The sequence below is a fragment of the Hippopotamus amphibius genome, chromosome X, assembly GCF_030028045.1.
Source record: "Hippopotamus amphibius kiboko isolate mHipAmp2 chromosome X, mHipAmp2.hap2, whole genome shotgun sequence".
Classification (NCBI taxonomy): domain Eukaryota; kingdom Metazoa; phylum Chordata; class Mammalia; order Artiodactyla; family Hippopotamidae; genus Hippopotamus; species Hippopotamus amphibius.
The window spans coordinates 27,668,354-27,694,552 of NC_080203.1; the positions used below are offsets into that span (position 1 = coordinate 27,668,354).

The 26,199-nt window shown below is 36.9% G+C and overlaps 1 protein-coding gene across 1 annotated transcript; it reads right to left on the minus strand.

Moving 5' to 3' along the window:
- Positions 1-7,671: 7,671 nt before the first annotated feature.
- On the minus strand, positions 7,672-25,502 carry SH2D1A (SH2 domain containing 1A). Its single transcript, XM_057719034.1, has 4 exons — positions 25,322-25,502; positions 13,577-13,640; positions 8,807-8,951; positions 7,672-7,796 (listed from the first exon to the last, which is right to left on the minus strand). The coding sequence occupies exons 1-4, from the start codon at positions 25,456-25,458 to the stop codon at positions 7,756-7,758; spliced, it is 387 nt and encodes a 128-aa protein (XP_057575017.1). The 5' UTR covers positions 25,459-25,502; the 3' UTR covers positions 7,672-7,755.
- Between the last annotated feature and the right edge of the window lie 697 nt (positions 25,503-26,199).

The following is a 26,199-nucleotide window of genomic DNA, read 5'->3' on the forward strand; positions in this document are numbered from 1 at the left end:
TCAGCTGCAGTTTCTCAGTCTGTATGAATCCTGTCGTAAAAGAAGCCCCTTGGTGCACTGGGAGATTTGTGCCCAGTGACAAAGACACAGTTTGTAAACTGCTGTGCAATTGTAAGTTACCACAAATGAAAATACAGGACAGCACAATGTAGCCTGTGGAAAATTCCCCTTAGCCAGCTTCAGCACTTTCATCACCGAGTCTGGACATTCACTATGTCTGAAGGAGAATTTATGATGGAATGTCGCAGTTTGGATTCTTTCCAGCCACTACCTAAATGCAACGCGGGGTCATTGCCTTGCTTGGTGATGAGTCTTTTTTGAAAATATGCAAAGTCAGAATCCAGGCTCACATTAAGGTTCTTAAAGAGTCTGGCTTCTAACTACACAAAGTCGAGTGAGAGAAAGGCAGACAGTAGAGGAGGGTATATCCAAACATTTCATTTTCAAAACCTTCAGGTTGGGATTGCCACATTGTTACACATGCATTCCAAGAGAGAGAAAGAATTCATAATGAGCTCATCTCTCTTTTTAATTGGAAGCGCACCCGCTCAAGAGGTACAAATCCAGACTACGACCATATCATTGGGTTTGTTTGTTTTTTCCCTGAATCAGGCCTGTGTTAATGGTATAGTATTTATTCAGGACAGGATTCTAAAATTACTAACAAACTTGTTGAAAATTTGAATACCTCCACACCAGCCTAAAAATGGACCTTAAGTTCCTAGAACCTCTGATGTTCTTTTAAATCAATGGAAAAAATAATTTATGAACTGTATATAGAGAGTGCATTCATAAATGTAATGATGTATTTTATCACTAATCCAAGATGTCAGTATTAGAGTCTATTTTGCATATATTTTAAGCGGTTATACTTTTTGGCAATTCACTGATGATGTATCATTTTCAAACTGCTTTAACTATCCATTAGAAACAAGTATTTGAACCTTTTACTTAATAGTAATTACCTTGAACAGTGCATTTCTAGTTTGTAATACATGTTTATTTAGTTTGTGCCTTTATTTTCTTAAAGTTATATTTGTATTATATTCAGGAAATGCACTTTTTATCACTTACAGCTGTGGTTTTAATACTGCCTTGAACTATTACTGTTCTCTTTACCACTTCCAGAGTTTGGGGGGAGGAAAGAGAAAAAAACCCAAAAGGTTAGCACTAATGAGTAGTAAATCTAAGAGAAACATTTTGGCATTTCTTAATAAGAAGGTGGAGATATTGAGTACATCACTTCCTATTCATCTGAATGCAAAGAATGCCTTTCAGGTCTGAAATTTAAGTTAATGAAAGAACAATTCGTTTGCATTTCCTGATGAAATAAAAAGCATTTTAAAAAGAAATATATGAATTTCTCATACCCAGAAGACAGGTGGCTGCTACTACACAGCCACACACCATTCAAGTAAGTTCAAGTGAGAGCACAGCAGTTGGGCTCTCCTATGAAGAATATTCTGGGCCGGAGGCAGGGAATACTCCGTGGTTGTTTCTTTTTCCTAGTTAGGCCCATTTTATTTGTGCTTTTTTTGTTTTGTGTTGTTTTGACTCCTGCACTACAGTCTAGAAATCCAAATGAGCTGAAAAGTTCACAGTTGAACAGACATTTAAATATGTTTAGTTTTAGTTGTCATTCTAATCATTACTGATTAGAAGCATGACTCCCGAAGGAAAGGGAAATAAAGCCCAACTCATATTAATTTTTAGTAAAACACTCACCATATAAATATGCATATGTTTTATTTTTAACCAAACAAAATAATGTATAAAATAAGCGTGTCCTTTACTGTCAATCTATCTAGAAGATCTATAATATATAGACTATATACATAATATAATATATACAACATAGCCAAATGTATGAAAACTTAACGATGTATGATTTGGAATTCACCTGCTATGTAGAGAGGTATACAATTAAATTCTAATTTTCATAAGATTTTTGTTTTTCATTACTATTGACACAGTTTCAAGCATCCTATCATGTTGTTTCTACTTTTTTTTCTTCTCTTTCCATTGTTTAAAAAAAATTTTGCACCAGACCAGGCCCCACTGTAATATCACCTAAGAAAGTCAGGGCAAAGTTTTTGCATTTATAAGGATATGTTCCTATAAGGGCAATTGTAATGGAGTTCAGTGGTAATGGAAGCAAAATTACAGTACAGTACTCAAGTATTGAAAAGAACTTTTGGAGAGACTAGAGTTGTATTATAGCTTGTGGAAAAACAGAAGGCTACAGACTGAATGCAACATTGTTGTGTTCTTGGAGGAACTCACATACACATAGCTGACTTGACTAGTACTTCAGATCTCAGACTGCTCTTCCACAGCCTTCTGTAAGGTTCTTTATTCTGCAAAAAAACAAAAACAAAAAAAAAACACAAAAAAGCAAAACAAACAAACAAAAAAAACCAGAAAACAACAAACAACAAAAAAGAATTCAACCACAAGATAGTGACTGTTTCAGTGTGTCCTTCATGTGAAAGCTGTTAAGGACCAAATATACTACTGTGTGTAAGAAGAAATTACTTCCTAAACAGTAACTGAAAATAGTTAGAGTTAAACTTGCTGTGGATTTTGTCTTGGCAGTTGTCATCTTACATTATTTGTCAAAGGAAATGTGTTTGGCAGTTTAAAAAATCTTTCCTTAGATTTAGTGGTGGACTTTAACCTCTTAAATAAATGTTAGTATATCAGATTGTGTCCTTGAAAAATATTTTACTTGTATGATTCATGACAATGTCTAAATCTTTACTATTCTTCTGGCAAAAGCATCAGTAAGAGAGAAGGTGAAAAAGAAAAGTGTAGCCTTTACGTCAGAAAAATATTCTTTTTAGCTGCTTACTTTCTCATGAGAAGTAAAGATGTTTACAGTGTATGCCAAGATTTTCAGTTTCTATATAACAACAGTTAGAGGTTCTAATCATACTGGAAATTGTGTAATAATGGCCTGAGCCATGTTGCTAGGAAACAATAGGTTCCAGTTTTGTATTCCTGCTCTCACTCCTGTGCTGAAAAGTGACTGGATACTGTACAGGTTCATGTTCTCTGGCTGCAGTTAAATGGTCTTTTGCATTTTGCTCTGGCTTTCAGGCCAGAAGCATGCATTTTTCTACAAGAGCATCACAACAACATGCTGTAAATATTTAAAGTTAAACATTATGTGTCGATATTTGAAAGAAAAAAGTACTTTGAATATTTCATTTTTAAAAAATAAAATTGCAAATCAACACTGCGTCCCATTTTATTCATGTGCCAAACTGCATTCTCAAATCAGTGATTTGAAAAGTGGCTCCCTAACAGGGAACAATAAATCTATATCACCTTGAAAATATAGGTGCAGAAATCAAAAAGCACTAATCCTAAGCAGACGTCTCTTCACTTTTATTTTTCATACATATAGGATCTCTGACACAAATGACCATTTAATTAAAAAAAAAAAGAGTAGCTGTTTCAAGTTTAAATGCCTCTAGGCCAGGACTCATAAAGGTCATCTCTCCTGTTGATGCCTTTCTCAGCAATAGAAAGAAAATTAAGAATGGAAAACTAGGGGTGGGAGGGAGCTAGGAGAGCAAGGCAACCCAATGCGTTGGCGAGGAATGAATGGGGCAGGGGAGGCAATCAGGAAAGACTAAAAAACAACAACTCTTCTGAGGCCGGAAGTCCTGGGCAGTTACAATGGCCATTTGGCACTTATTTTTCACAAAAAAGACATTTACAAGTGACACTGGGAAAGCAGACCAACAGATCTTCCAAAATTCATCTTGATAGTAATGGGATACCTATAATCCAAACAGCTTGTTACTGAAACTTGCTTGGAATCCTGGAGTTTACACCACTCTACAATGCCCTGCTGCCTTTTTATTCACCAATATATACAGAGATACAGTGAAAAGATTCACAGAGCAGAAGACAATCCTGATTGTTTCAACACAACCAATCAGCAAAAAGCAACGGGGATGGGGAGTGGAGCTGGGGGGTAGTAGTAATACCCAGAGATTGTTTTTTCAAAATATGCCTCCCACCCTCAGTACAAAAAGAAAGAAAGAGCTCCTACACTGAGAGAATTATAAGGAGATAAGGGGTTTCTCCATGTTCCTTCCCCAGTCACCCGCACTTTTAGAGATCTTTAAATATCAATGCTATTGTTCCTATTTGGCAGATGCAATACTAGCAACAGACTGACTACCTAAGGTCACTAGCATAATCAGTGACAAAGCCAAAAAGCAAATTCAAGTCTCATTTGCTATGTTGATGGGCTCTCTCCAGTCGATCAGGTTATATTCTTTCCACATAAAAAACATTCATTTAAAAAGCAAATGACCTAATGATGAAAATTCAGCCTTTTACTGCAAGTTGGGCCAATGACCCCAAATTATGAAAGTATCCGAACTGGGCAGTTTAACTTCACCCCGAGCTGCAAACTGCAAAATTATGGTGTCCCATTTACTGCAAGGGCAAACATAGACGACAAAGTTGAATTTATAGCCCACTAACAGGAAGACTAGGCATCTTGTAACCTTGAAATGCTCAAGGGCAAATCTGGGTTTTATTATTAATAGACTTTGGATTCTGAACTCAATAAAGTGAATCAAATAAAACATAAGCTGATGTCTAAACGTTCTTAACAAGTTTTAAAGCTGGTTCTCACATTTTAAATTCTCTATCCATTCTACCACAAATCATATCTTAAATCCAGCCCTTGATTTGTATCAGAAGACTTAATCAGAGGCATCCTCTGCAGACGTAGTCTACCTATGTACTACCACAAAGGTTCCCTACCTGCAACAGCCAAATGGACAATTACCTAAACTTGTCTCCCTACTGACCTTATCACTTAAGAACAAATTTCAGAGAAAATGAACAACTATTTGATAAACTGTCATGTTCCTTGTGGGCTTGCTGACACACTTTTTTTTTTTCCTGAAGAAAGGTGTACACTTAGAAATATATGTGCATTTTTCTACCTTTACTCAGCATCTTATAGGTATATGTTAGCACGGCAATATTTTAGATATGGCAAGGATATGACCTTTCTATAAAGGTGCAAGCTATTATGTACTGGGAAATAGCAAGGATGCTCATGCCGGGAAAGAAAAAGTGAAAAAAACTTGATGAATAAAAGCAAAAGAAGACAGTGGGTAGGCTCATCAACTGAAAAATTTGACAGTAGCCAAATCAGAAAAGCACTTACCTTTTTCAGTGAATCAGTCCAATAAGATAAGTAAGATGACCTTCATCAATGCTTTACTTAGTATATTAATAGCACCTATCTTTGAATATTTCTGAAAGGAATATTTTAAGACAAATTAAGAAAATAAAGCTTTCAAATACTTTATTAAAATATGAAAAACAATAAATGATTCAAAAAAGCTTTTTCAAAAAAGCTTCTGGGAAAGGAACATGCAAACAATTCATATATTTAGGATTATTCCATAATGAACAAATCAGAGTAAAAATTAGTGAGACCTATTAAAATTTAAACCCAAGCTACAAATAATTAAGAAGTATCTAAACATATACATTTCATTTTGAAAGTCAGCTTTCTGATTTCCTTTACAAATTAAAGTGATGCTTTTACTTCTAGAAATGGTAACTGGCACACAATACATCATTGCGGCCATACTCTACCTTTGCACTCTCATAGCATCCAGGTTAAATGCTCAGAAATCAGATCTTGCCAGCAGAGAGAGTAGCTTTGTCTCTTGGCAATTCACTGATTATTAACCGAGCTCACCACCTCTCATGTACAACCCAGAATTCCAAGTTACTAGTTTATAATGAAACTAAGCCTTTTCCTATGGACCATAGGCCAGAGTATTTAGGTTAACTCATTCTACCTTTAAAGACAGATCTGCCTAGGGAACCCTTGTACACTGTTGGTGGGAATGTAAATTGGTGCCGCCACTGTGGAAAACAACATGGAGGTTTCTCAAAAAACTGAAAATAGAGCTACCATATGATTTAGCAATTCCACTTCTGGGTATATATCCAAAAAAATCAAAAACACTAATTCGAAAGATACATGCACCCCGATGTTCACAGCAGTATTATTTACAATTGCCAAGCTATGGAAGCTAAGTGTCCATCAAAAGATGAATGAATAAAGAAGATGTGGTATATTTTACAATGGAATACTACTCAGGCATAAAAAAAGAAGGAAATTCTGCCATTTGCAACAATATGGATGGACTTGGAGGGTATTATGCTAAGTGTAATAAGTCAGACAGAGAAAGACAAATATTGTATGATAATCACATATGCAGAATCTAAAAATACAACAAACTAGTGAATATTTTAAATAAAGAAGCAAATTTACAGATATAGAGGACAAATTATTGGTTACCAGTGGGGAGAGGGAAGGGGGGAAGGGCAATACAGGGGTAGAGGAGTAAGAGGTACAAACTATTCTGTATAAAATAACCTACAAGAATATATTGTCCAATACAGGGAATATAGCTGATATTTTATAATAACTATAAATGGACTAGAACCTTTAAAAAAAAAAGACAGATCTACCTACGCATTGGGACCCTCATTTACCATGTACTTATCACCTTTTATTGTTATTTTCTTGTCTTTTATTATTACTCTTTTATTGACTTTTATTGCCATTGTTTTCTTGTCCAACTAGGCAGGGGGCTGCCTGAGCATGGAGGCCAGGTGTTTGTACTTCTCTACCCCAGTGCCTATTGTGTTTGCTGAGTGAATGAATTCTATGAGCCCTGAAGCATCTTGACATATAATCGAATTGTAAGAGTCATGAAAATATAAATGTGAAAAGAAAATACCAATACCCATCACTGTGTAAAATCTTGGCTCTCAGGTTGCAATCACTTGGAATTGTTAAAAATTAATGTAACCCGTATGCTTCCAATGGTCTTGTAGGGCCACCTAATAGGGAGACTGCTTGTAAGTCAGTTACTCACAAGCCACAGCTGATGAGCCACAGCTGCTGAAGCTTCCTTTCAAAATGAGGTTTTACATGGAGTGGCAACTACTGGGACAGAGGTAAATGAAAAGAAGAAAAGTCCACTTCCTCAGATTTGTAATATAATTTCAAATCCTGTAGCATCAAATATAATAAACAGAGCATATTTTAAATTACGGGATTTTTAGACTCCATATTGGTCTGTGGATTTTACTGTCCAACATCACAACACTAGGCAAGAAGGTTGCTTTCAGCATTAAACAGAAATCCTTCACTCTTTATCTAGTACTTGTTTTTAGCACACAGTGCATAGCTTCACAAATCCCCAAAGAGCCTATAACACCATAGCCGGTGGAGAGCATAATACCTAATGTAGAACTGCACATGACAAAGTCGAGGGGCACGAACCAGCTTCCTGCCTTATAATCAAGCAAGACGTTCTAAAATCAGTAGCTGTCAAATAATATTTCACTAAAAATGGTGCTTTTGAGAAAAACTGAGGATTATTTTTATTTATATTTGGCAAGAATTGACATTAATCTTTCATAAAGTATCATTATGTTTTAGGTCGTTTCCCATTTGTAAATATAATAACTGAAAATAACCTGTGGAATTATTTGTCCCCAATCCTCATTTCAAAGCTCCTCATTAACCAAAAAGTCCATTTCAGCTTTAACATCATGCTAGATGTTTCCATCACAGGTCTACTATGGTTTTAGAAATATATTTGTAGCTCACTGAACTGTATTATCTATTATATATGACTTAGCATATATTTAAATTATTGAAAATAAAGTACAGGTGTGTTTTATTTTTCTTCATGGTGCTTTCAGGAAGACATCAGGATCTTCTCTTCTCCCTGAAGAAAAATAATAACAAAAATCAAGGAAAGATAAACTTACAATCTATTAAAATTACGGGTTAACTCAAACAAAATTTCCAACTGCATAAAGTTCACAGAGATACAAACCAATGATATAGCTCAAGCAACTAACATTTAAAACTGTTACAGAGAATGGAATACTGAGGCAATTCGTAAATTGGAATTCTCTTTACATTTCTTTTAAAAAAGCTAACTACTCATTAATTCACCATTTGAGTCTGAGTCTAATTGTCAGTTTATGCCTGAGCCTGGGTCCCTGTCAAAAAAGGAAATAACAACTCATTTTATTTTATCATAAATATATATTGTTGCAATCAACACATACCCTCTTACTCCAGACAAATGATAACCCCTTTCAATAGATGTCAACTATCACAAATCTGACGGCTGAAGACATTAGCTAGTATTCGGTACTTAGCTTGACACAACCACTAAAATAGCTTTGCTCAGGAGATATAACAATTTGTGCTAGTGGAATAATAAAAGCTACTAACTTCCTTTCCTTTGCTACAATAAAATATTATTAATTCAAGCACCACAAATTCAGAAATCAGGATCACGTGGACTAAGCTAACATTAGCCTTTCCATCCCCGAAGGGAAAATACTGTCTGCCAGTAAGCAAAAGTAAAGGACAAGACCAGATGTTCTCTGAATTGTCCCATCTTTCAAATTATTTATGTCTGAATTAGTGAAGTGAAATGGTACTTATGGAGCGACAAAACAGGCTGGGGAAAACAAGATGGGATAAGAGAGATTAAAAGGTTGTGGGCTCATATAATTTTTTATATTTTTGCAGAGTTTTATTAAAAGTTTATAGTATAGCATGTGAAAATCATAGCATGTGAATAGCCCCTCTCACTTGGGCTGCTGGCTCCATCTACTTTCTCACTGCATTTTTCTTACAGAACTTCCTATTTGTTTATGACTAGATTGACTCATAGCCCTGAGCTTCCAAACCCTGTCAAAAATAAACAGTAAACCATACCTGTAGCACCTTGTGTACTTCTGGCTGAGGGCTTCTTCTCAACTGGATACTGCAAAGGTATTACAATACCTTGATCTGGCTTCTGAAATGCTGAAATGAGATTTTTTATTTTCCGGAAAAATCTTTTATGTACCCCAGGTGCTGTCTGGAAAATAAAAGGCCAAGCAGATTATTCATCTACCTCATAATGATACAAAAAGGGCCTACAAAATGTGCAAGGGATGCTTAGAGAGGTAACATTTGTGTAACTTGTTCAAATATTTGAAAACACAAGGAAGCAGGAAAAACAACATTCTAGAAGAGCTTACTTTGGTTGGCTGAATTTCCCTGCAAGAGGAGCTAATGAGCTGTCATTTCAGTTCTCCCGAGGGTAGTATTAGTTTGTACAAGCTCCTGCTCTTTGCCCTACCCTTCCTTCCTGCTACCCATCATACATCCCAAACCTCTAAGGGTATACAGGCCATTACCCACAATGAATTGACCAACAGAGAGGATGCAGTTAAACAGGGAAAAAACACAGATCCTACAGGTCATTAATAAAAAGCCTAAAGAACCAAAAAAAGAAAAAAAAGCAAATAAAGAAATAAAACAACAACTCATCCTCTCTGTCATCATTCCACAGTATAAAATGCTACACAGGAAATTAAAAATTAGCTGTTGTGATGCACACAATGCAGGGCTAGTTAGTCCTCTTCACTTCATAATATTTCCTGCCTCATCCTTCACATTAAATTTTTTCCTCCTTGGGAAACTTCCCTATCCTCCCCAAATTGCTCTCTCCATCAACACATCACTGTGACAAGGTTTTCTCTATGACACAAGAATGAAAGACTAAGGTCACCTTTATTTATTTGTTTGTTTGGTTTTGAAGCAATCATTATTTGCAGGTGACTATTAAAATGTACTCCTTTCCTGACATCAATTCTCTTGTAAAGACACTACTTGAAATCAACAACAATTTCCCGCAGAAGCTTATGAGCCAAGCTTTAGGCATCAGCTCAGAACTGTCATTTTACATGAAATAAAATAGTATTGCTATAAGCAATTGAACAGTGACCAGTTTTTTTTTTGAAAGTTGTTTTTCAGCTACTCCATCTGGAAAATCTTTGAGGTGGGAGCTGCTTGTTTTTTAGCATTTAATGAGAAAACATGAAGGCTGGCATAACAGACTTCTGCCAACTAGACTGAATGCTGAAGACAGCACACTGTCCACTGTAACTCTTGGTCATTTCCTACACTGGGGTAAATAGTTTTTCATTGAAAACACTGAAAAAGTTCTTTTTAGCTTTAGTGTCCATTCATAGGCTCACACAGCTACTCAGTAGATGTAGAATACTCTCCCACTCAGCTCCACCATTATGGTCAAAACTCCTTCCCAGAACTCTGAGACCTTATCCAAAATAATACAGCCATTCTTACAGGGGTCCAAACAGTTCTTTGGCTCCAGGATAGAATCTCCAAATGGCAAAGGCAGGCCATAGGCACAAAATAACCTTCTTATATCTTCTTTAGAGTACTTTTTCTTTTTCAAAGCACTTTCCCATCTCTTACCCCACTATTTCACAGATTGGCAGTTACTGGCTGATTTGGTTACTCCCATTTGACAGATAAGAAAACGGAAATACAAAGGGATGATTCAGCGTGCCCAAGGTCACACAGATAACCAGAAGCAGAACTGGCTCTTGATCCCAGGACCCAGCCTCTTGCCTTTCAGATTAGGACTAGACCAAACAGGTTCTAGTGAGGTTAGAGTCACCAACCAGAAGAGAAACTATACACTCCCCCAGTGTGGAAAGATTTCAAACCACACATCTTTTTACCTGTTCTTGTGGCTTATAAAACCATTTATCAACAAAAGCATCTTTTTTATGGGGATTTATATGCAGTTAACACTTGATTATCCACGCTAACAGAGAGGAATAATAGCACTGGACGTAAAAAAGCAATTTGAATTTGGCATGCAATGTTGCAATGGCGAATAATTGACTGAATTTATAGTGCTTTGCTTAGGTCAATAAGTAAAATTATTTAACATCTACTGATCTACTGATGATCAAATATCCAGAAAAGCCCAAAAGCACTGAAGTCAGCATGGGGATGTTAGTAACGTTTTTCACAATGTACCGCAGACAATGCACATATTAATAAATGATAGGTGACTGTATGTAGAATTCTCTGAATTCGCAATTTGGCAAAATTTTAGCCTGAGTCACATGAGATAAATTAATACACTAGGCAACGATAAAACCTAAAATTAATACACTAGGCTATTAATACACTAGGCAACGATAAAAACCTAAAAGCCTATCTAAAACTAGAAAAGCACATAATTCAGTGGATCCAAGGTTCAGTTTCACTCTACTCTTTGAAACAAATCGCAGACATACTTAGATTTCTAGCACAATCTTTGCACAGAAGATGAAGTGCTACTGTCAAGATTTTTCCTGCAGTGTGGCAAACTAAAGCATTGTTCCAAAAAGCAATATAAATATCCGTTATTTACCCAATTTTGAAAATACATTTACCACAAGAATTGTACCACTGACATCTCCCATCCTGTCACTGAACTCAGCTATTGTTCAAATTTGCACATTTCGCCTACTGTCATCTCTTAGTTATCCATGGAAACATGTTTTGCATCACAGCTGGTCTTCAATATGCTCTAGAGAAATTTCTTCCAGTTAGGTGATATGAGCTCTGAGAATACACACTAGTTTAATATTCACCTTAGGAAAACATAACTAAGAAGGCAAATTTAGTAGATAGAAAACAAATGCAATATGCATTTCAAAAATAATGCTAAAGAGTTTTTTTTTTTTTTTAACTGTTTTCCCTTTGGAGAAAACATGCCAATCTTCTGCTCTCTTGGTGCAGATAATTACAATATTATTGGATAAACGGGTCAGACCAGACAACAAATGAGAGAGCATTTGTGTTCAATAAGCCCTTTCTTCCCTAACATGATCACAAACATGTAACAATCTGCATATGATGTTATACTTGAAATGGAAGAAAACAAGTTTAAAGAAAAGGTTAGCTAAACCCTACTAATTTAAGATCCTTTCCATAAAGAATATTCTTCAGCAGCTGAAGGCTACTTCTCTAGGAAGAAGGGCTATTTCTGGTCAAATTATATACAAAAAAATATGGATATATCATACACTACCATTCCTCATAATAAATGAAATTTAATTTCCTATTCAATCATCTCTGCAGTGATGCAGAGAATTTTAAAAAATAAACAGGTATAAACAGTTTTGTTTAGAAATAGTACTGCTTTTCCTCTAATTAGTATGGTAGCATTAATTATCCTGATATAAAGCAACAATGTGTTTGAAAACTTCCCCTAATTCATCTCAGTAGTTCAAAACATTTGTAGTCTGCAATTTGTGCTTTCTAGTTTACTGATGCATCTGTAAGGTTAGAGCTATTTAAATTTTTTTTTTAAGTCTAGACTTTACAGTTTCTTGAATACATTGATTGAGTTATTAACAGAGGTTGATATTGGCATTTACATTTTCAAACAGCTCATAATGAAGTGCTTTCATTATAAAGACGGACTGTTTATAAAAATCAAAGAAAGCATTTGAAGTCTGACGTTTCCATTGTAGAGACCTCTACTTTGGTAGCATGGTAATATACTACCCTGGTACGTGGAACGAGATTCACTCTACAGGCATTTTTTGCAATGGTACAGTGACTTTCAAATGTTTGCGAGGCCATCAGAACCCATTTCTAATGAAATCTTTCTCAGAGCCCCAGTAAAATAAGCAAAATTAAAGGGACTGTTCAGATTAAAGAAAAATTGAAGACCCAAAGCATACCCACACAACCTCCTCTTCTTCTGTAACCACCTGGGCAAATCCAAGGCACTCAGATGGAAGAACCTTAGGATTTTGCAGTGTATAGCTTAAAAGTCATTGGAATGTTCCCTCTCTCTCTTTTCCACTTGTCCTTCCTACATGGCTCAGCTGGGAGTCCTGTCTCCACAGTAGAGCAGCCTTGATTACCCTAATACTTGGAAAATCCTCTAGTCTTCAAATGCTTGTGCTAGATAGCACCTGACTATATACAATCATATTGTTCAGCAACTTGGGTGAGTTCCCATTTTTGAGGGCTTACTTGCTAGTCCTGTGGCTAAGAGCTTTCTTTATGTGCATTATCTTATTTAATCTTCAAAATGAGCCCTATGAGTAAGGGACTAGATGAAGAAACTGGTTCAAAGAAAAGTTAAGTAACCTACCCAAGGTCATAGACCTCTCAGAAAAGGAGCTGGGGTGGACAAGACCTGGAACCCAGATCCACCTGACAGCAAACGCCAGGCTGTCACAATGCTGTTTAATTCATGCTGTATCTCTGAAGGGTTTTATAGGCTCTTAGGAAACAGGAGTCATGTTGTTTAATCCTGCATAGAACCAACACTTGTATAGTATCATTTGGTAAATAATTGTTAATTTGATTTTTTAATATATTTTTGATACCCTTTCTAAAATTTCACATAGGCACTAAAAGTTTGACATGATCCTTTAACTTTGTTATCTTTCCCCAAAAATGAGACCACTCCACACAATGGTGGCTGAACAGAACTGGGTCCAAAATTCTCCAAAGTCTTCTTAATGATCCATGAACAATTTCAGATTAGAGCTTAGTGATTTGAATCTGATGAATATTTTAGGAATGTAGGATTTGACAGCTCTTTTATAAAAGCAGTCTAAATTTCAAATACCTCCCTGATACCCCCAGAAGCAAAAATAAATAAAAGAGCTATACCTCAGCACTCCAAGAACCTGTTTCTGTCTGGGACACTCGGTATGTATAAATGTAACCTTGATACCTGTGAAAGAATAAACTTCCATTACTGAAAAATTCCAAAAAAAACAATGGATGCTCTAAATTTGAGCTTTAACTATTACATATAAATGATACATATACTGGGACACATGTATATGGCACTACTAAATTCATAGAAAGAAAAGCCTGGGGCATCTAACTTGCTTGCATATGATATCTAGCTAATCACAGTTTCCACATATTCTATCTAGTTAATCACAGTTTCTTTATCTTTTCACTTTTTTTTTCAAATGAGGGCACTCACACATCTATGGATTTGTCAAGTTGAGATACTGTTGGGACAGAAAGAAACTAGTGACCTGCTGTAATTGATCAAAATTATGAATTATTAAACAGACTCAACAAAGTATAGTCATATTATTTTTTAAATACATATAGAGCCTTAAGGTGAAAACATGTCACTGGGATAAGATACTATCAAGCCCTCTTAAGTTAACAGTAATAATAATATCAATTATAAATATAATAAATGTGCTATATTCCTATGATATTATTATTACTATGTAACTTTATAATATAATATAGTACTATTAGTACTATAGTAATTTGAAATAAAAAGGAGTCCTGCTAAAGTACTTGAAATCAGCTTGTCCTTTTAGATGGGGTATTTTCCCCCATTATTCAGTGTGTATGCATATTATATATCTGTATAGTTGATTTCTACTACATGCCAAGAGTTTTACATGTTGTATTAGTTTGCTCAGGCTGCCATAGCAAAATACAAGTCCGTGTGGCTTAAACAAAAGAAATTTATTTTCTCACAGTCCTGGAGGCTTGGAAATCCAAGATCAAGGTGCCAGCAACATAGGCTTTATTCTGAGGCCTCTACTCTTGGCTTGTAGGTGGCCACCTTTTAGCTGTGCTCATATGACCTTTTCTGTGTGTGTGTGTGTGTGTGTGTGTGTGTGTGTGTGTGTGTGTGTAGAGAGAGATCTCTCTTCTTATAAGGCCACCAATCTTATTGGATTGGGGCCCCACCCTTACAACATCATTTAACCTTAATTACATCCTAAAGGCCTATCTCCAAATACAGCCACACTGGGGGTTAAGCTTCCACATATGAATTTGGGGGTAGGGGGTACATGATTCAGTCCATAGCATTCCAACACTGGCACCCCCAAATTCACATCCTTCTCACATGCAAAATACATTCATTCCATCCCAACAGCCTTGAAAGTCTTAAACACATTCCAGCATCAACTCTAAAATCTAAAGTCCAAAGTTTCATCTAAATATCATCTAATGAGATACGGGTGAGACTCAGGGATATGACTGCTGCTGAGGCAAAATTCTTCTCCAGCTGTGAACCTGTGAAACCAGACAAGTCATGTGCTTCCAAAATACAGGAGGACAAGCATAGGACAGATATTCCCATTCCAAAAGGGAGATATTGGAAGGGGAAAAGGGGTGACAGGTCCCAAACATGTCCAAAATCTCATAAGGCAAATTCCATTAGATCTTAATGATTGAGAATAATCCTTTTTGGATTGATGTTCTTTGCTCCAGGCCCACTGGGTGGCACTGTCACCCACATGGCTCTGCAGGGGCAGGCCCACCCACTTGACTCTGTTGGACACTGATCCTGCCTGTGAAATCTAGGTGGACGCAGCCTTGCCTGCCAACCCTTCCCCCCCCCCCCCCCCCCCCCCGCCCCACACACAACAGGCTTAGGCACTCTGGGCCTGTGGTAGGAGTGGCAACCCTGATGATCTCTGAAATGCCTTCAGGATCATTTTTCCATTTTCTTGAAAGATAAAGCATGTTTGCAATCAAATTGCTCTATTGTCCTATGCTGTTCCCTTTGGTCCAAACTGACAGTGTTTCTGATGCTTTGATCCAAACTCTATTCTGGCTTCTGTTGAGATGACTTGTTAACTTCATGGGTAATCTCCTTAAGTGTGGATAATTTTTGACTCACCCTCATATTTCAAATTATGAATCTGAATCTTCACAGAGTTTTATTTCAGACATTTTCTGATTGCTATTCTTTGGCACAAGTTTGTGAAAATGTATCTTTGATTAGAATACATGCTGGGACTTCCCTGGCTGTCCAGTGGTTAAGACTCCATGCTTCCAATACAGGGGGCACGGGTTTGATCCCTGGTTGGGGAACTAAGATCCCACATGCAGTGTGGAGTAGCAACAAAAGAAAAAAAAAAGAAAAAAGAATACATGCTAAACTCTGGTAAAAATAAATGTGTTTAAACCGAAAAGAACCTAAAGAGCCCAAAGTATCTCAAACAGTGTCATTCTTGAGTGATTGACCTCACTTATCATTAATCCCCTATAGAACTAAAAGTCTTTAAATATGTAGATTAAATTAACATATTTTTAATCAATAGCCATCAGTACTATTACCTAAACGATAAAAAAATTAGGTTTAAAATACTCTAATCAGGTTCATTCGATTTGTGAAACCCCAAAAAGGGTCAATTTAATTTGCTGGTGCAATTACAGGAGATGTTTCATTTTTGTAATAAAGGTTTGCCAGAATATTTAGATCATATATAAAATAGCTTGATATATGCATATGATACACTATTTAGCATATATAATATGCTAAATAAATATAAAATATTACATTGTAAACTTTTTTTTTTCAAGGAATTGTAATCTACCTCACTGATTTCAAGGCAAGAGCTTTGATTTCCATTTTTCACCACGGGAACTCCAAACATAAGGCTTGAAGTGGTTTTCTTAAAGTCACACAGCAGGGAATGCCCTGGCAGTGCAGTGATTACGACTCCGTGTGTTCCCTGCCAGGGCCCAGCTTCAATCCCTGGTCGGGGAACTAAGAATCCACAAGCCACCGAGAAAAGAAAAAAAAGTCACACAGCAAAATGGAGATAGGAGCAGGGAAATAGCATAGGCCTTTAGTTCCATTTTCCCTATGGGAAGCGATTAATGGCAATAATTCAGTATCATTAAAGGTGTTGTGGAAATGCATTATTTAAAATCTCAGCAACGATGCAAGCAAAATCATAGGCAACCAGTTTTCCACTTTCTCAAACAGTGAGTTTCTAAAAGATACAATGAATCTATCTCCCTACTATCATTCAGCCTCATTTAGTCAAAATAAATGAGTCTGTTTTGAAAATTGTTTCCTAACGAATCTGATCTTATCGCACTTTCAGTTAAGCAGCAGGAACCTGAGTACCACTTCAAAAGTCCCTACCTCCTTCACTCTTGAACAGCCTGGTGTTAGTGGCACATAAAACTCCTTGTGATTAACCCATCCAATTTTAACCATCTCCTGCTCCCCAACTCCTCAAATTTCTGAATAAGCAAAATTGTTTCAACCCTCCAACAAGCCAGCAGTTCATCTCTTCCACTTCCAAGTTGCTGAAGGAACTGACCAAAGACGCCTGTAGCCAACTCTCGTTGATATACTCTCCTATATCACTGATGGAAGAGATTTAAAACAGTGCCATTCAAATTATGTTCCCAGGGTAACAGCGCATCACCAGGGACCTTGTTAGAAATGTAGAATCTCAGGCCCCACTCCAGAATTGCTGAGTCAGAATCTGCATTTTAACAAGATTTCCAGATGATTTGTAGGAACATTAAAGTTACAGAAGGATTGATTAAAATGCATGGAAAATGCTCACACCTCATTGGGAATATTGATGGCAATTTCTCCAAAGTCAAGCTGGCTTCTTTCACTTACCCTGGGCGCTTCCGTGCCACTGCCCCCCTAGTCACTCAGTCTATGTTTTAAGAATGAAATTTTATTTAAATATAAGCTGAAGCTTTTTCAATGGTTTTGGTCTTCATAGAACAGTGTTTCTGAACTTTTTACTCCCTCTTGCCCAACAAGATTTCATAGTTTTGTTTTCTGTAGCTTGTATTATGAAACAATAATTTTATAATATGAAAGTAAACTAAAATATCGATTATGTATTTTCCAAACTACACATACTCTCTCCCTGTCCACTGAAAAATCACTGTTTTAGGAAATAAATTGGCAAATTATAACAAGAGCTATAAAACTGTGTGTATTTTTGACCTAATGACCTTCCTTATCTTCATACACTCTAAGAAATGAAATGGAAAAAGCAATTTGACAAAGATTTTCATAGTAGTTCTATTTTAATAGTGAAAAAATCAAATTAACCTAAGGAATGTTACTCAAAATAAGGTAATGGCAGCAGAAAGAATGGTTCAAAACTATACCAAAGTTCAAAAGTATTAGGTATATTTTTCAAAAAAAATTTAAGCATATGGACCATGTTGATATAAAATGATGGTATGTGAAAAAAGTGGACACAATGAGAGCCTCCACTCTGATTACTGTTCAAAACTATACCCGTATGTATATAAATTAGAAATAAATTTAAACTAATATAAATACATCCTTGAATATTAATTTTCCTTTTTTTTTTTCTTTTGGCTGTACCACGGCATGTGGGATCTTAGTTCCCCAACCAGGGATCAAACCTGTGCCGCCTGAAGTGGAAGCATGGAGTCTTAACCACTGGACCACCAGGGAAGTCTTATAATTTTCCTTATTAAGTTATACAAGAGACTAATAACATTTTTTAAAGAAACAGAAGCAAAATTACAATTTGGAGCTTTACAAATCTAGTCTAAGCAAATCACAAATCAGAAAAATAACATTCATTTTTAAAAACTGTTACATCCCTTTTAGGATTACGTCTCCTCTGACTCCCCATTAATATAGACAAACCAAGAATGTAGTGTAATTTTAACTTCCTTCCTCCATCAAACGTTTTGCCACACTTGTTGATAAGCCTGGAATTTTAAATTTATCGTGAAAAAAATCTAGAAAATGAATAATTGGTAGAAAACAATAGAGGTTTTTGTTGCTGCCATAAATTAATTTTCTTAAAAAATTAATTTCTTAAAAAAACAAATATTTTGGGACTTTCCTGGTAGTCCAGTGGTTAAGAATCTGCCTTCCAATGCAGGGGATGTGGGTTCGTTCCCTGGTCAGGGAACTAAGATCCCACATGCCGCGGGACAGCCGGAGCTCTGCAAGGAAGACCAGCACAGCCAAAAAAAAAAGAAAAAACAAATATTTTGCATTTTAATGACTACAAAGTATGTGTTGAGTCAGTCCCTGCTAATATTAAAATTTGCCCTTATCTTTTCAAAAGCTGTCCCCGACTCTTAAAAAAGTGTTCTGGTTAGAAACAGACAAGAAGAAAGCAACCCGACTTATTTCTTCTCTCAAAGGGTCAGCATTGGGGACAGATCTTGCTTTAAAGTTAACAAAACCACATCAATTCCTTCTTTATACCACTTCAAGGGCTACACAAAAGAAAAAGTTTAGCTACATCTGACTTCTTCATGACACCACGAATAAAGCAAGCTAGTGCCCAGGCTGTCTATGTCTGTACAAATGAACATTATGTGCAAAATTCAAGGCACAGTTATAATGTGACTGATTTTTTAACAAATATTTCAGAGCTTTTATACCCAGAGGAATGGTATCTTATAGAAAGCCATCAGTATTGAGACTGCACTATGATTCAACAGGTTTTTGAATTTCCTATGGCCCAATCTTCACTCTTTCAGAGTGAATTTGAATTTTCAGAACCATCAAAAGTCATTCAGCTTCGAGTTTGATGATAAAACTATGTAATACCAGTTTCGATGAGTCATGACAATAAATATAATCTCTTCTTCCCTTGAAGTATGACAGAACGTTTTATTTATGTACTCATACAATTGTCTAACTTTGTCTCACAATTATTTATAGATCTTTTATTTATATTAACAAACACCTACTACATATTAACTTTATAAATGTTAACTCATGCAAAAATTCTCATAACAACCCTATGAGGTAAGTAGTAGTATTCTCCCCGTCACCCTTTCCACAGATAAGGAAGCTGAGACACAGAAAGTTTAAGTAACTTGCTCAAGGCAAAATAGCTGGTTAAGGGCCAGAGTTGGGATGCACACCAGAGGGTCTGGCTGTAAGATATGGACTCAACCATCTTTCTATGCTGCCTCTCTCTTGTATCAGAGGGAATGAATTAACAAATTGATCTTAAGGTGAATCCAAAAGCATAGTTCTCAAAAAGGGAGGGAGTCTCCTTGGCCTTACAATTGGAGAGAAAGGGCAAAGGAAGGGGCTAAAGCCTAGAGACCAGATGGCGAGAGCCCAAAAGAGGTCAACCTAGGCTTCTCTTCTGCTTTAAGCTAAATGACACCTTCAGACTCATCTTGCAACTTAATTTTACATTGTCAACCAGTGTCAGCACTTGATTTATTGGCCTGTGAATTGTTCATTTGGTGGTTTGTGTATTACGCATTTAATACTAGGCTGGCCTTCAGGCTTGCTCTACTATTAATGGATTGTACTCAGATAATCCAAAATAATTCTAGTGGCCTAGATTATCATGAAGATAAATGCGGTATCAAAACACATATGCAATTGTATTCAAAAACTAACTCTAAGTTTTATAATTTTTCATTTTTCTGTTTCCCTCAATTACAACTGATAAGCTAGAGTTTTATTTTGTCACTGTTCCCCCATTTCTCCAGTTCAGTTCCTTGATAGGTACTTTATTCGCAGTCATCATTTAAATCTTAAAGGACAAAAAGATAAGTATCCTCTTATCTAAAGACATATATGTCAAGTGACTTCACTGTGTCCTTAAGGCTAAAGAATATAATAGCATTTCTTCTTCCAAATCTTCCTTCAGATAAAAGTAGCAAACTCAGATATGTACAGAAGGATGTACAGAAATAAACTATTTCTTCAAACAAATTACTTTAAGTATTTTAAGCTGGTTTTTCTCTTATCACCATCAAACTATCCCAGTGGACATTTAGGATTTTCCCAATTACTGTCTACATTAATGGTGAAGGGGAGAAATGTGAGGGCTCACATGTACCTTAGTGAAAAGAAACTTGATATACCTTAAAACTAAAAGAGTAAAATTAAATTAAACAAAATTTAAACTATTTGCATTAATAAGAATATTTAGTATACTGGATGAATACAAGAAAAATACATAAAGTTAGTAGCTTTCCTATCGTAAAAGAAAATATGGCGGGAAAAGATTCCATTTACGATGGAAACAAAAAAATAGACACATACATTTATACTCACAATAACTAGAAATAAACTTAACAAAAAATATGCAAGACCTATGGGAAGAAAACTACAAAACTCTATTGATGGATGTAAATGAAAAAAATTAATAAATGGAGAGACATCAGGTTTTTCGAGGGGAAGACCAAATTCTTTAATGATGACAATTCTTCCGTAACTTATTAATGAGTTTAATGTAACCCCAATGGGATTTTTTTTAATTTAACAAAATTATTCTAGAGTTCATCTTGAAGAACCAACAGGTAACAATAGCAAATAATTTTGTAAATGTAGTAAAACATTACCATACTATAGCGCTAGTAGTACAAGAATAAATAGATCAATTGAGCCAAATAGATAATTGTGAAACAATAACTGTTATATGTAAGAATTTAACATATGGTAACATAGGCTAATAAATCTATCAGCAATGGAAGTTCTATTTATAAATTATTAGCTATTTCAAAGCAAAATCAAATTAGATCATTTCTCCACATCAAAATAAAATTCCAAATGGAATTAAAGAGTTAAATGTAAACTAACCAAATCATAAATTTAAAACAAAAATCAAAGTGAGGTTTTATGACATCTCTCCAGGTCAAAGAACTTTCTAAGTTGGGAAGCAAAGGCAGAAGTCAAAACACCAAGAAAACGAGTGATGGACTTGACTACTAAAAATGTTAATTTTTTGTGTGTCAAAGAAAAGTAATGGCAAACACCAAACTGAGAAAAGATACTTGCAACAGATGAAGGATTAGTATATAAAATCTCATACTGTGCTAAGAAAAATATTAAGATCGAAATGGTTAAATGGACAAAGTATACAAAGAGCCAATTCATGAACAAGGAAATGTAACAGTTTACCAACCATATAGACACTCAATCACTAGTTAAAGAAATATGAAATAAAGAGTGAGACACCAAATTTCAAGAAGAATTTTTTTTAATAAGAATACCCATTTCTAGGGAGGGTACGGTGAGACAGACACTTTCATGCAGTACTGGTGAGCATATATATAAACTGGAATAACCATTTAGGAAAAGATATTTGGTGATCGTGTAAACATCAAGAATCTTAAGCTGTTTGTGTTTTCTGATCCAAAAATTGTACATCTTGAAATTCATTATAAGGAAGTAATTACAAATACAAGGACCTTTATGGATTGAATATGAATAATGATGGAATTTATAATGGCAAAAAATGGAATGATTCAAAAGTCTAAAAACAGATGACTGGTTAAGGAAAATATAGCTGGACTGGTTAGACTATCATGAAATCATTAAAAATAATGTTTTAAAATCATTTGTAAGAACATTATATACAATGTGCTTTTTTCACGTTTAGTGGAAAATGCAGCAGAATACGATAGTGTAAGAGCACATGTACTTATAAAGCAATTTGTCTTATTAAAATATAGAAGAAAAACCACTTAATTTTCAACAATAATTGTCTTTAGGTTATAAAATTATAGATGATTTTCCCTTATTTCCATTATCTACATTTAAAAAATTTTCTGCAATAGGAATGGGTGTTTAGGAACTATTTTTAATAGACTAATTATACAAAAATATAGATTTATTTACTGAAAATAATTGGAAGAAAAACATCTTGCTTTTAATGAAGGTGAGCAATCATATAAATGAAAAATTTCTTTGATACTCTATGAGATTCAATTTTCCAAAATGAACAGAGGAAAAGACCTTATCTAAAGGCCATGACTGGGGGTTCAGAACTGGGGAAAGGAGAAAACCTAGTTAGAAAGTAGAGTTTAAAGTACAGTTCTAAAGGCATATGCAATGTGTTATTTCTACAATAAAAATACAGAAACTAAAGCTCAACCAAACCTTCTTGGATAATGAGAATAAACAAAAGACAGAATGAGAAACTACTCTGAGTGAACCCTACAGTCAATGCATGTTTGTTAGCTATACCTTGTTGTCCACATATATATATATATATATATACACACACATATATATATATGAGACAGCATATACATTGTTATTTCTGCTGTATATCATAACCATAATGTGTTTTGGTTTAAAATGAGTACATGGTTTATTTCAAAATAAAATTTGATTTTGTTACTACAGTATAGTACTAAAAAGGAGGAAATGAAATGTTTATCAAAAAGGATCCTTGGCTCAAAAAAGGCTGAGAAGCTGTCATAAAAGGCAATGTATCCTTGTGTCCTCCCTCTGCAGCAGTCTGGCCATCACCCTCTAAGACTTGGAGGCCCCAGTGTGCCCACTGAAAGACATGCTAGGGGGACTGCCAATTTGCCGACTGTTTTCTGCTACTTCATAAGGAGGTTTGCACGGAGAACTAAAAGTCATAAAAATTGCATGTATGCAAGATTCACTTTGGATGAAAACTTATTTGAGAATTTCCCACCTGCCTAAATTAATTCCTTTTGTGGTCCTGGCCTACATGGGAAAAAAGCTAAGATCATCCTTCTCTTTTGCATCTTTTACCAACTGTAATCTCATGCAGAAGGTAGAGCGCACATTACTATTCCTGTTTTACAAATATGGAGCCAAGACCCAGAGAAGTTGAGTGACTTCCCCAGAGTCCACACCCTGGCCTCTTGATATCAGCCAAAAAGCTTTCTGCAGTAAAGAACAGTATTTACCTTGACAGTTCATTCATTAATTCAGTGTTTATTGAGGGCCTATTATGTGCCCCATAATGCCTGTTGCATGCCAGGCTGTATTCCTGGTGTGGGAGACGATGTCCCTGTCCTCACAGAGATTACATTTTAGCAGGAGAGCCCAGCAAGACATAAGTAGACAAGCAAATGTCAGATAGTTTAAAGCCCCTTGAAGAAAAAAAAAATGATGGAGTATAACTGGGACAGGGAGAGGGCACTTATTTTAGATAGGATGGTCAAGGAAGTCCTCTCTGAGGGAAGAGGCAGAAGGAACAGTTAAGTGTGAAGATCCTAAGCGGGGAGCAGCTTGGCAAGCTCCAGAAACAACAAAGGCGCCAGCATGTCTGAAGTCTTAGGAACATCTCTTCCTCCCCTTCCCAGGCTTCTTTTGTACCTTGTTTTTTACCTCTAGGTTAAGGGACCCATTACCTCCTTTGTCAGCTTCCCTAAAGAAGCCCCTTTCAACAATCCACTCACTCCTTCACCTTCTTTTGATAAGAAAAGAGCCTAAGAATACTAGCTGGCTTTCATTGAGCTCTCCCAGTTTCTACTTGGGAAAAACAATAATATAAGGAAAATGTAAGAGCTGAGCCCAAGAGATTCAATAGCTTGCATGTATTTCCCTGGAAGCTTTTACAACAAATGTATTTAGCATGGCCTGAGAGTTACCACAAACATGTCTTGACCATTTAAAAAAACACGATAAACAATGAAAATCCCCTAACACCAGGCTCAATACAATCTCTCTTCAGTGACCCAGAAGGAACTTCAAAATCTTGCAGTGTATCGTCAGACACTGAAATAACTACCAAGCATTTTCCCTCATTTTGTTTCTGTCTAGAACCTACTGTGCAGGGCTGGTGTTTTCATGGGTGTTTTTATTCTGCTAACAAAGAGTAACTGAGCTAGGTACTTCCTTAGAAATGCCCTGTGAGTACTTAAAGATATCAACTGCAAAATAATAATAATGATAATGATAATGATAATAACAAGTATTGAAAGAAATACACTAAAAAATAATAATATAATAACAACAACAACAGCTTACTTTTACTGAGCATTTAGTATGCGTCAGTTTCAGTGCTAAGTTTTCTACCTGCGTGATGGCATTTAACTCTCATACTCCTATGAGGTAGGCAGTAACATTATTTTACATTTTATGGGCAAGAAAACTGAGGGACTGAGAGGTTAACCTGCCAAAGTCAGCATTAGACTAGCACAGGATTAGGTCTCAGATCTGCCTGACTCTGGAGCCCCGGAGCAAAGAGGAAGGTGCATCTGATTCAAAACAGGGAGTTAGACTAAGAGATGCTTAGGTAAAGGGCAAAGCTGAATCATACAAGGGTGTTTTCCCTCCATGCCCTTTACGACTATTGTCAGTCCTAGCTTTAATCAAGAAAGGCCCTATTTCTGAAACCACCCCCCCCCCACCGCAACTCCTCTAAAGAAAGCTAAATAAGCAGATCCAGAGAGGTGGTTTTATTCAGAAACATCCCCCTCTCTCCGCATCCTGACCTGACTGGTACTGCCGTCTTAAAGTAATGGATTCAGTTTCTTAGTCTTCTTCCTCTCCTTAAATTTGACGTCTTCCTTTAGGAAGACATCTCCAAAGCCATTTCAAGAGAGCTGGGGAGAGAGGCCTTTCCTTCTCTGAGGAGCCCATGGCCCCAAATCTGGCTGCTCCACCATCGCAGGCCTCCACCTTGCTGGCCTCTACTAGAGGTCAAGACTGAAGTCAGGAGCCTGAGTCCTTTGGGCAGCAAAGGTAAATTCTAGGCTGCGTTTCCCCCGCCCCAAAAGGCATTCTCTGCAGCCGCCCCCAAAGGCCCTGGCAAGGCCCTTCTGAAGAGCAGGAGGCCCAGGGGCAAACCCCCAGTGAGGGGCCTGGGGCTGCGCGGTGGGCAGTGGAGGAGGCCGCGGTATCCCGGGTCCCCACCCTGTACTCACAGCACACAGAGGCAGTACACGCCTGGGACGCTCTCGCTGTCCCTCAGCAGATAGCTGCCGTCCAGACCCGTGGCAAGCAGGAGCTTCTCCCCCGTCTCCCGGCTGATTTTGCCATGGTACACAGGCACCGCGTCCATGGCCTGGGGGACTCTTGGGGGGACACGAGGCGTGGGACGGTAGCAGGGAGATGCCGCCGCCGCTGCTACTGTTTGCTGCTGCCGCCACAACCAGACACGAATCAGCCACCTGCCTCCCAGTTCAGCCAGATGTGCAAAAAAGAGAGAGGAGCGCCCGAACAACAGGATGTTGTCTACTTGCCTTAAAACCTCCTTCTCACACTTCAATTAAAACCAGCTCAGCAGTTTAGCAGCTTGGTTATTGCCATAGAGTTCGATCCCCCTCCCCGGCCCACCCCCACAATGCAGGGTACGGATGGCTGCGTGGACAGAGATGGGAGGACCACTGGAAGAAGGTCCTTGCAAGATCTGGCCTGTACTCCCCAACATATGCAGACGGGAGTGCTTGGTAATGCTTATGTCCTTGCAGTTTTCCGGGTGGCCACCATGACTTAGCTTAACTAGTTCCCAAAGGGGTTGATGATAGAGGCAAGTTGTACATGACCTTCATGTGGGGCAGAAATATACTGACAGAGAATGAAAAGCCCAAAAGCTCTGAGACCAAAACACAGATGCTATCAGTACTGTCAGTGAGCAATCACCACTGAGCACAGCCAGGAGGCTCTTAAAAGTCATAGGTAGTAAGTGAACAGTGGACTTGGGACAAGTACCTCCTCTCCCCATGCCCTCCCCCTCCTCTTCAACTCCTCCTAGTCCTCTCCAGCGATCTTGATCCTGAACAAATCAAAATTTTCCTACCTT

What these genes read in the sequence shown, in the direction of transcription:
- SH2D1A (XM_057719034.1), bottom strand. Translation starts at nt 25,458, where the DNA reads ATGGACGCGGTGCCTGTGTACCATGGCAAAATCAGCCGGGAGACGGGG. An exon ending in CAGGTTCTTGGAGTGCTGAG is followed by an intron (nt 8,952 to 13,576) that starts GTATAGCTCTTT and finishes TTTATTTTCCAG; the next exon opens with ACAGCACCTGGGGTACATAA. An exon ending in AAGTACACAAGGTGCTACAG is followed by an intron (nt 7,797 to 8,806) that starts GTATGGTTTACT and finishes ATTTTTCTTCAG; the next exon opens with GGAGAAGAGAAGATCCTGAT.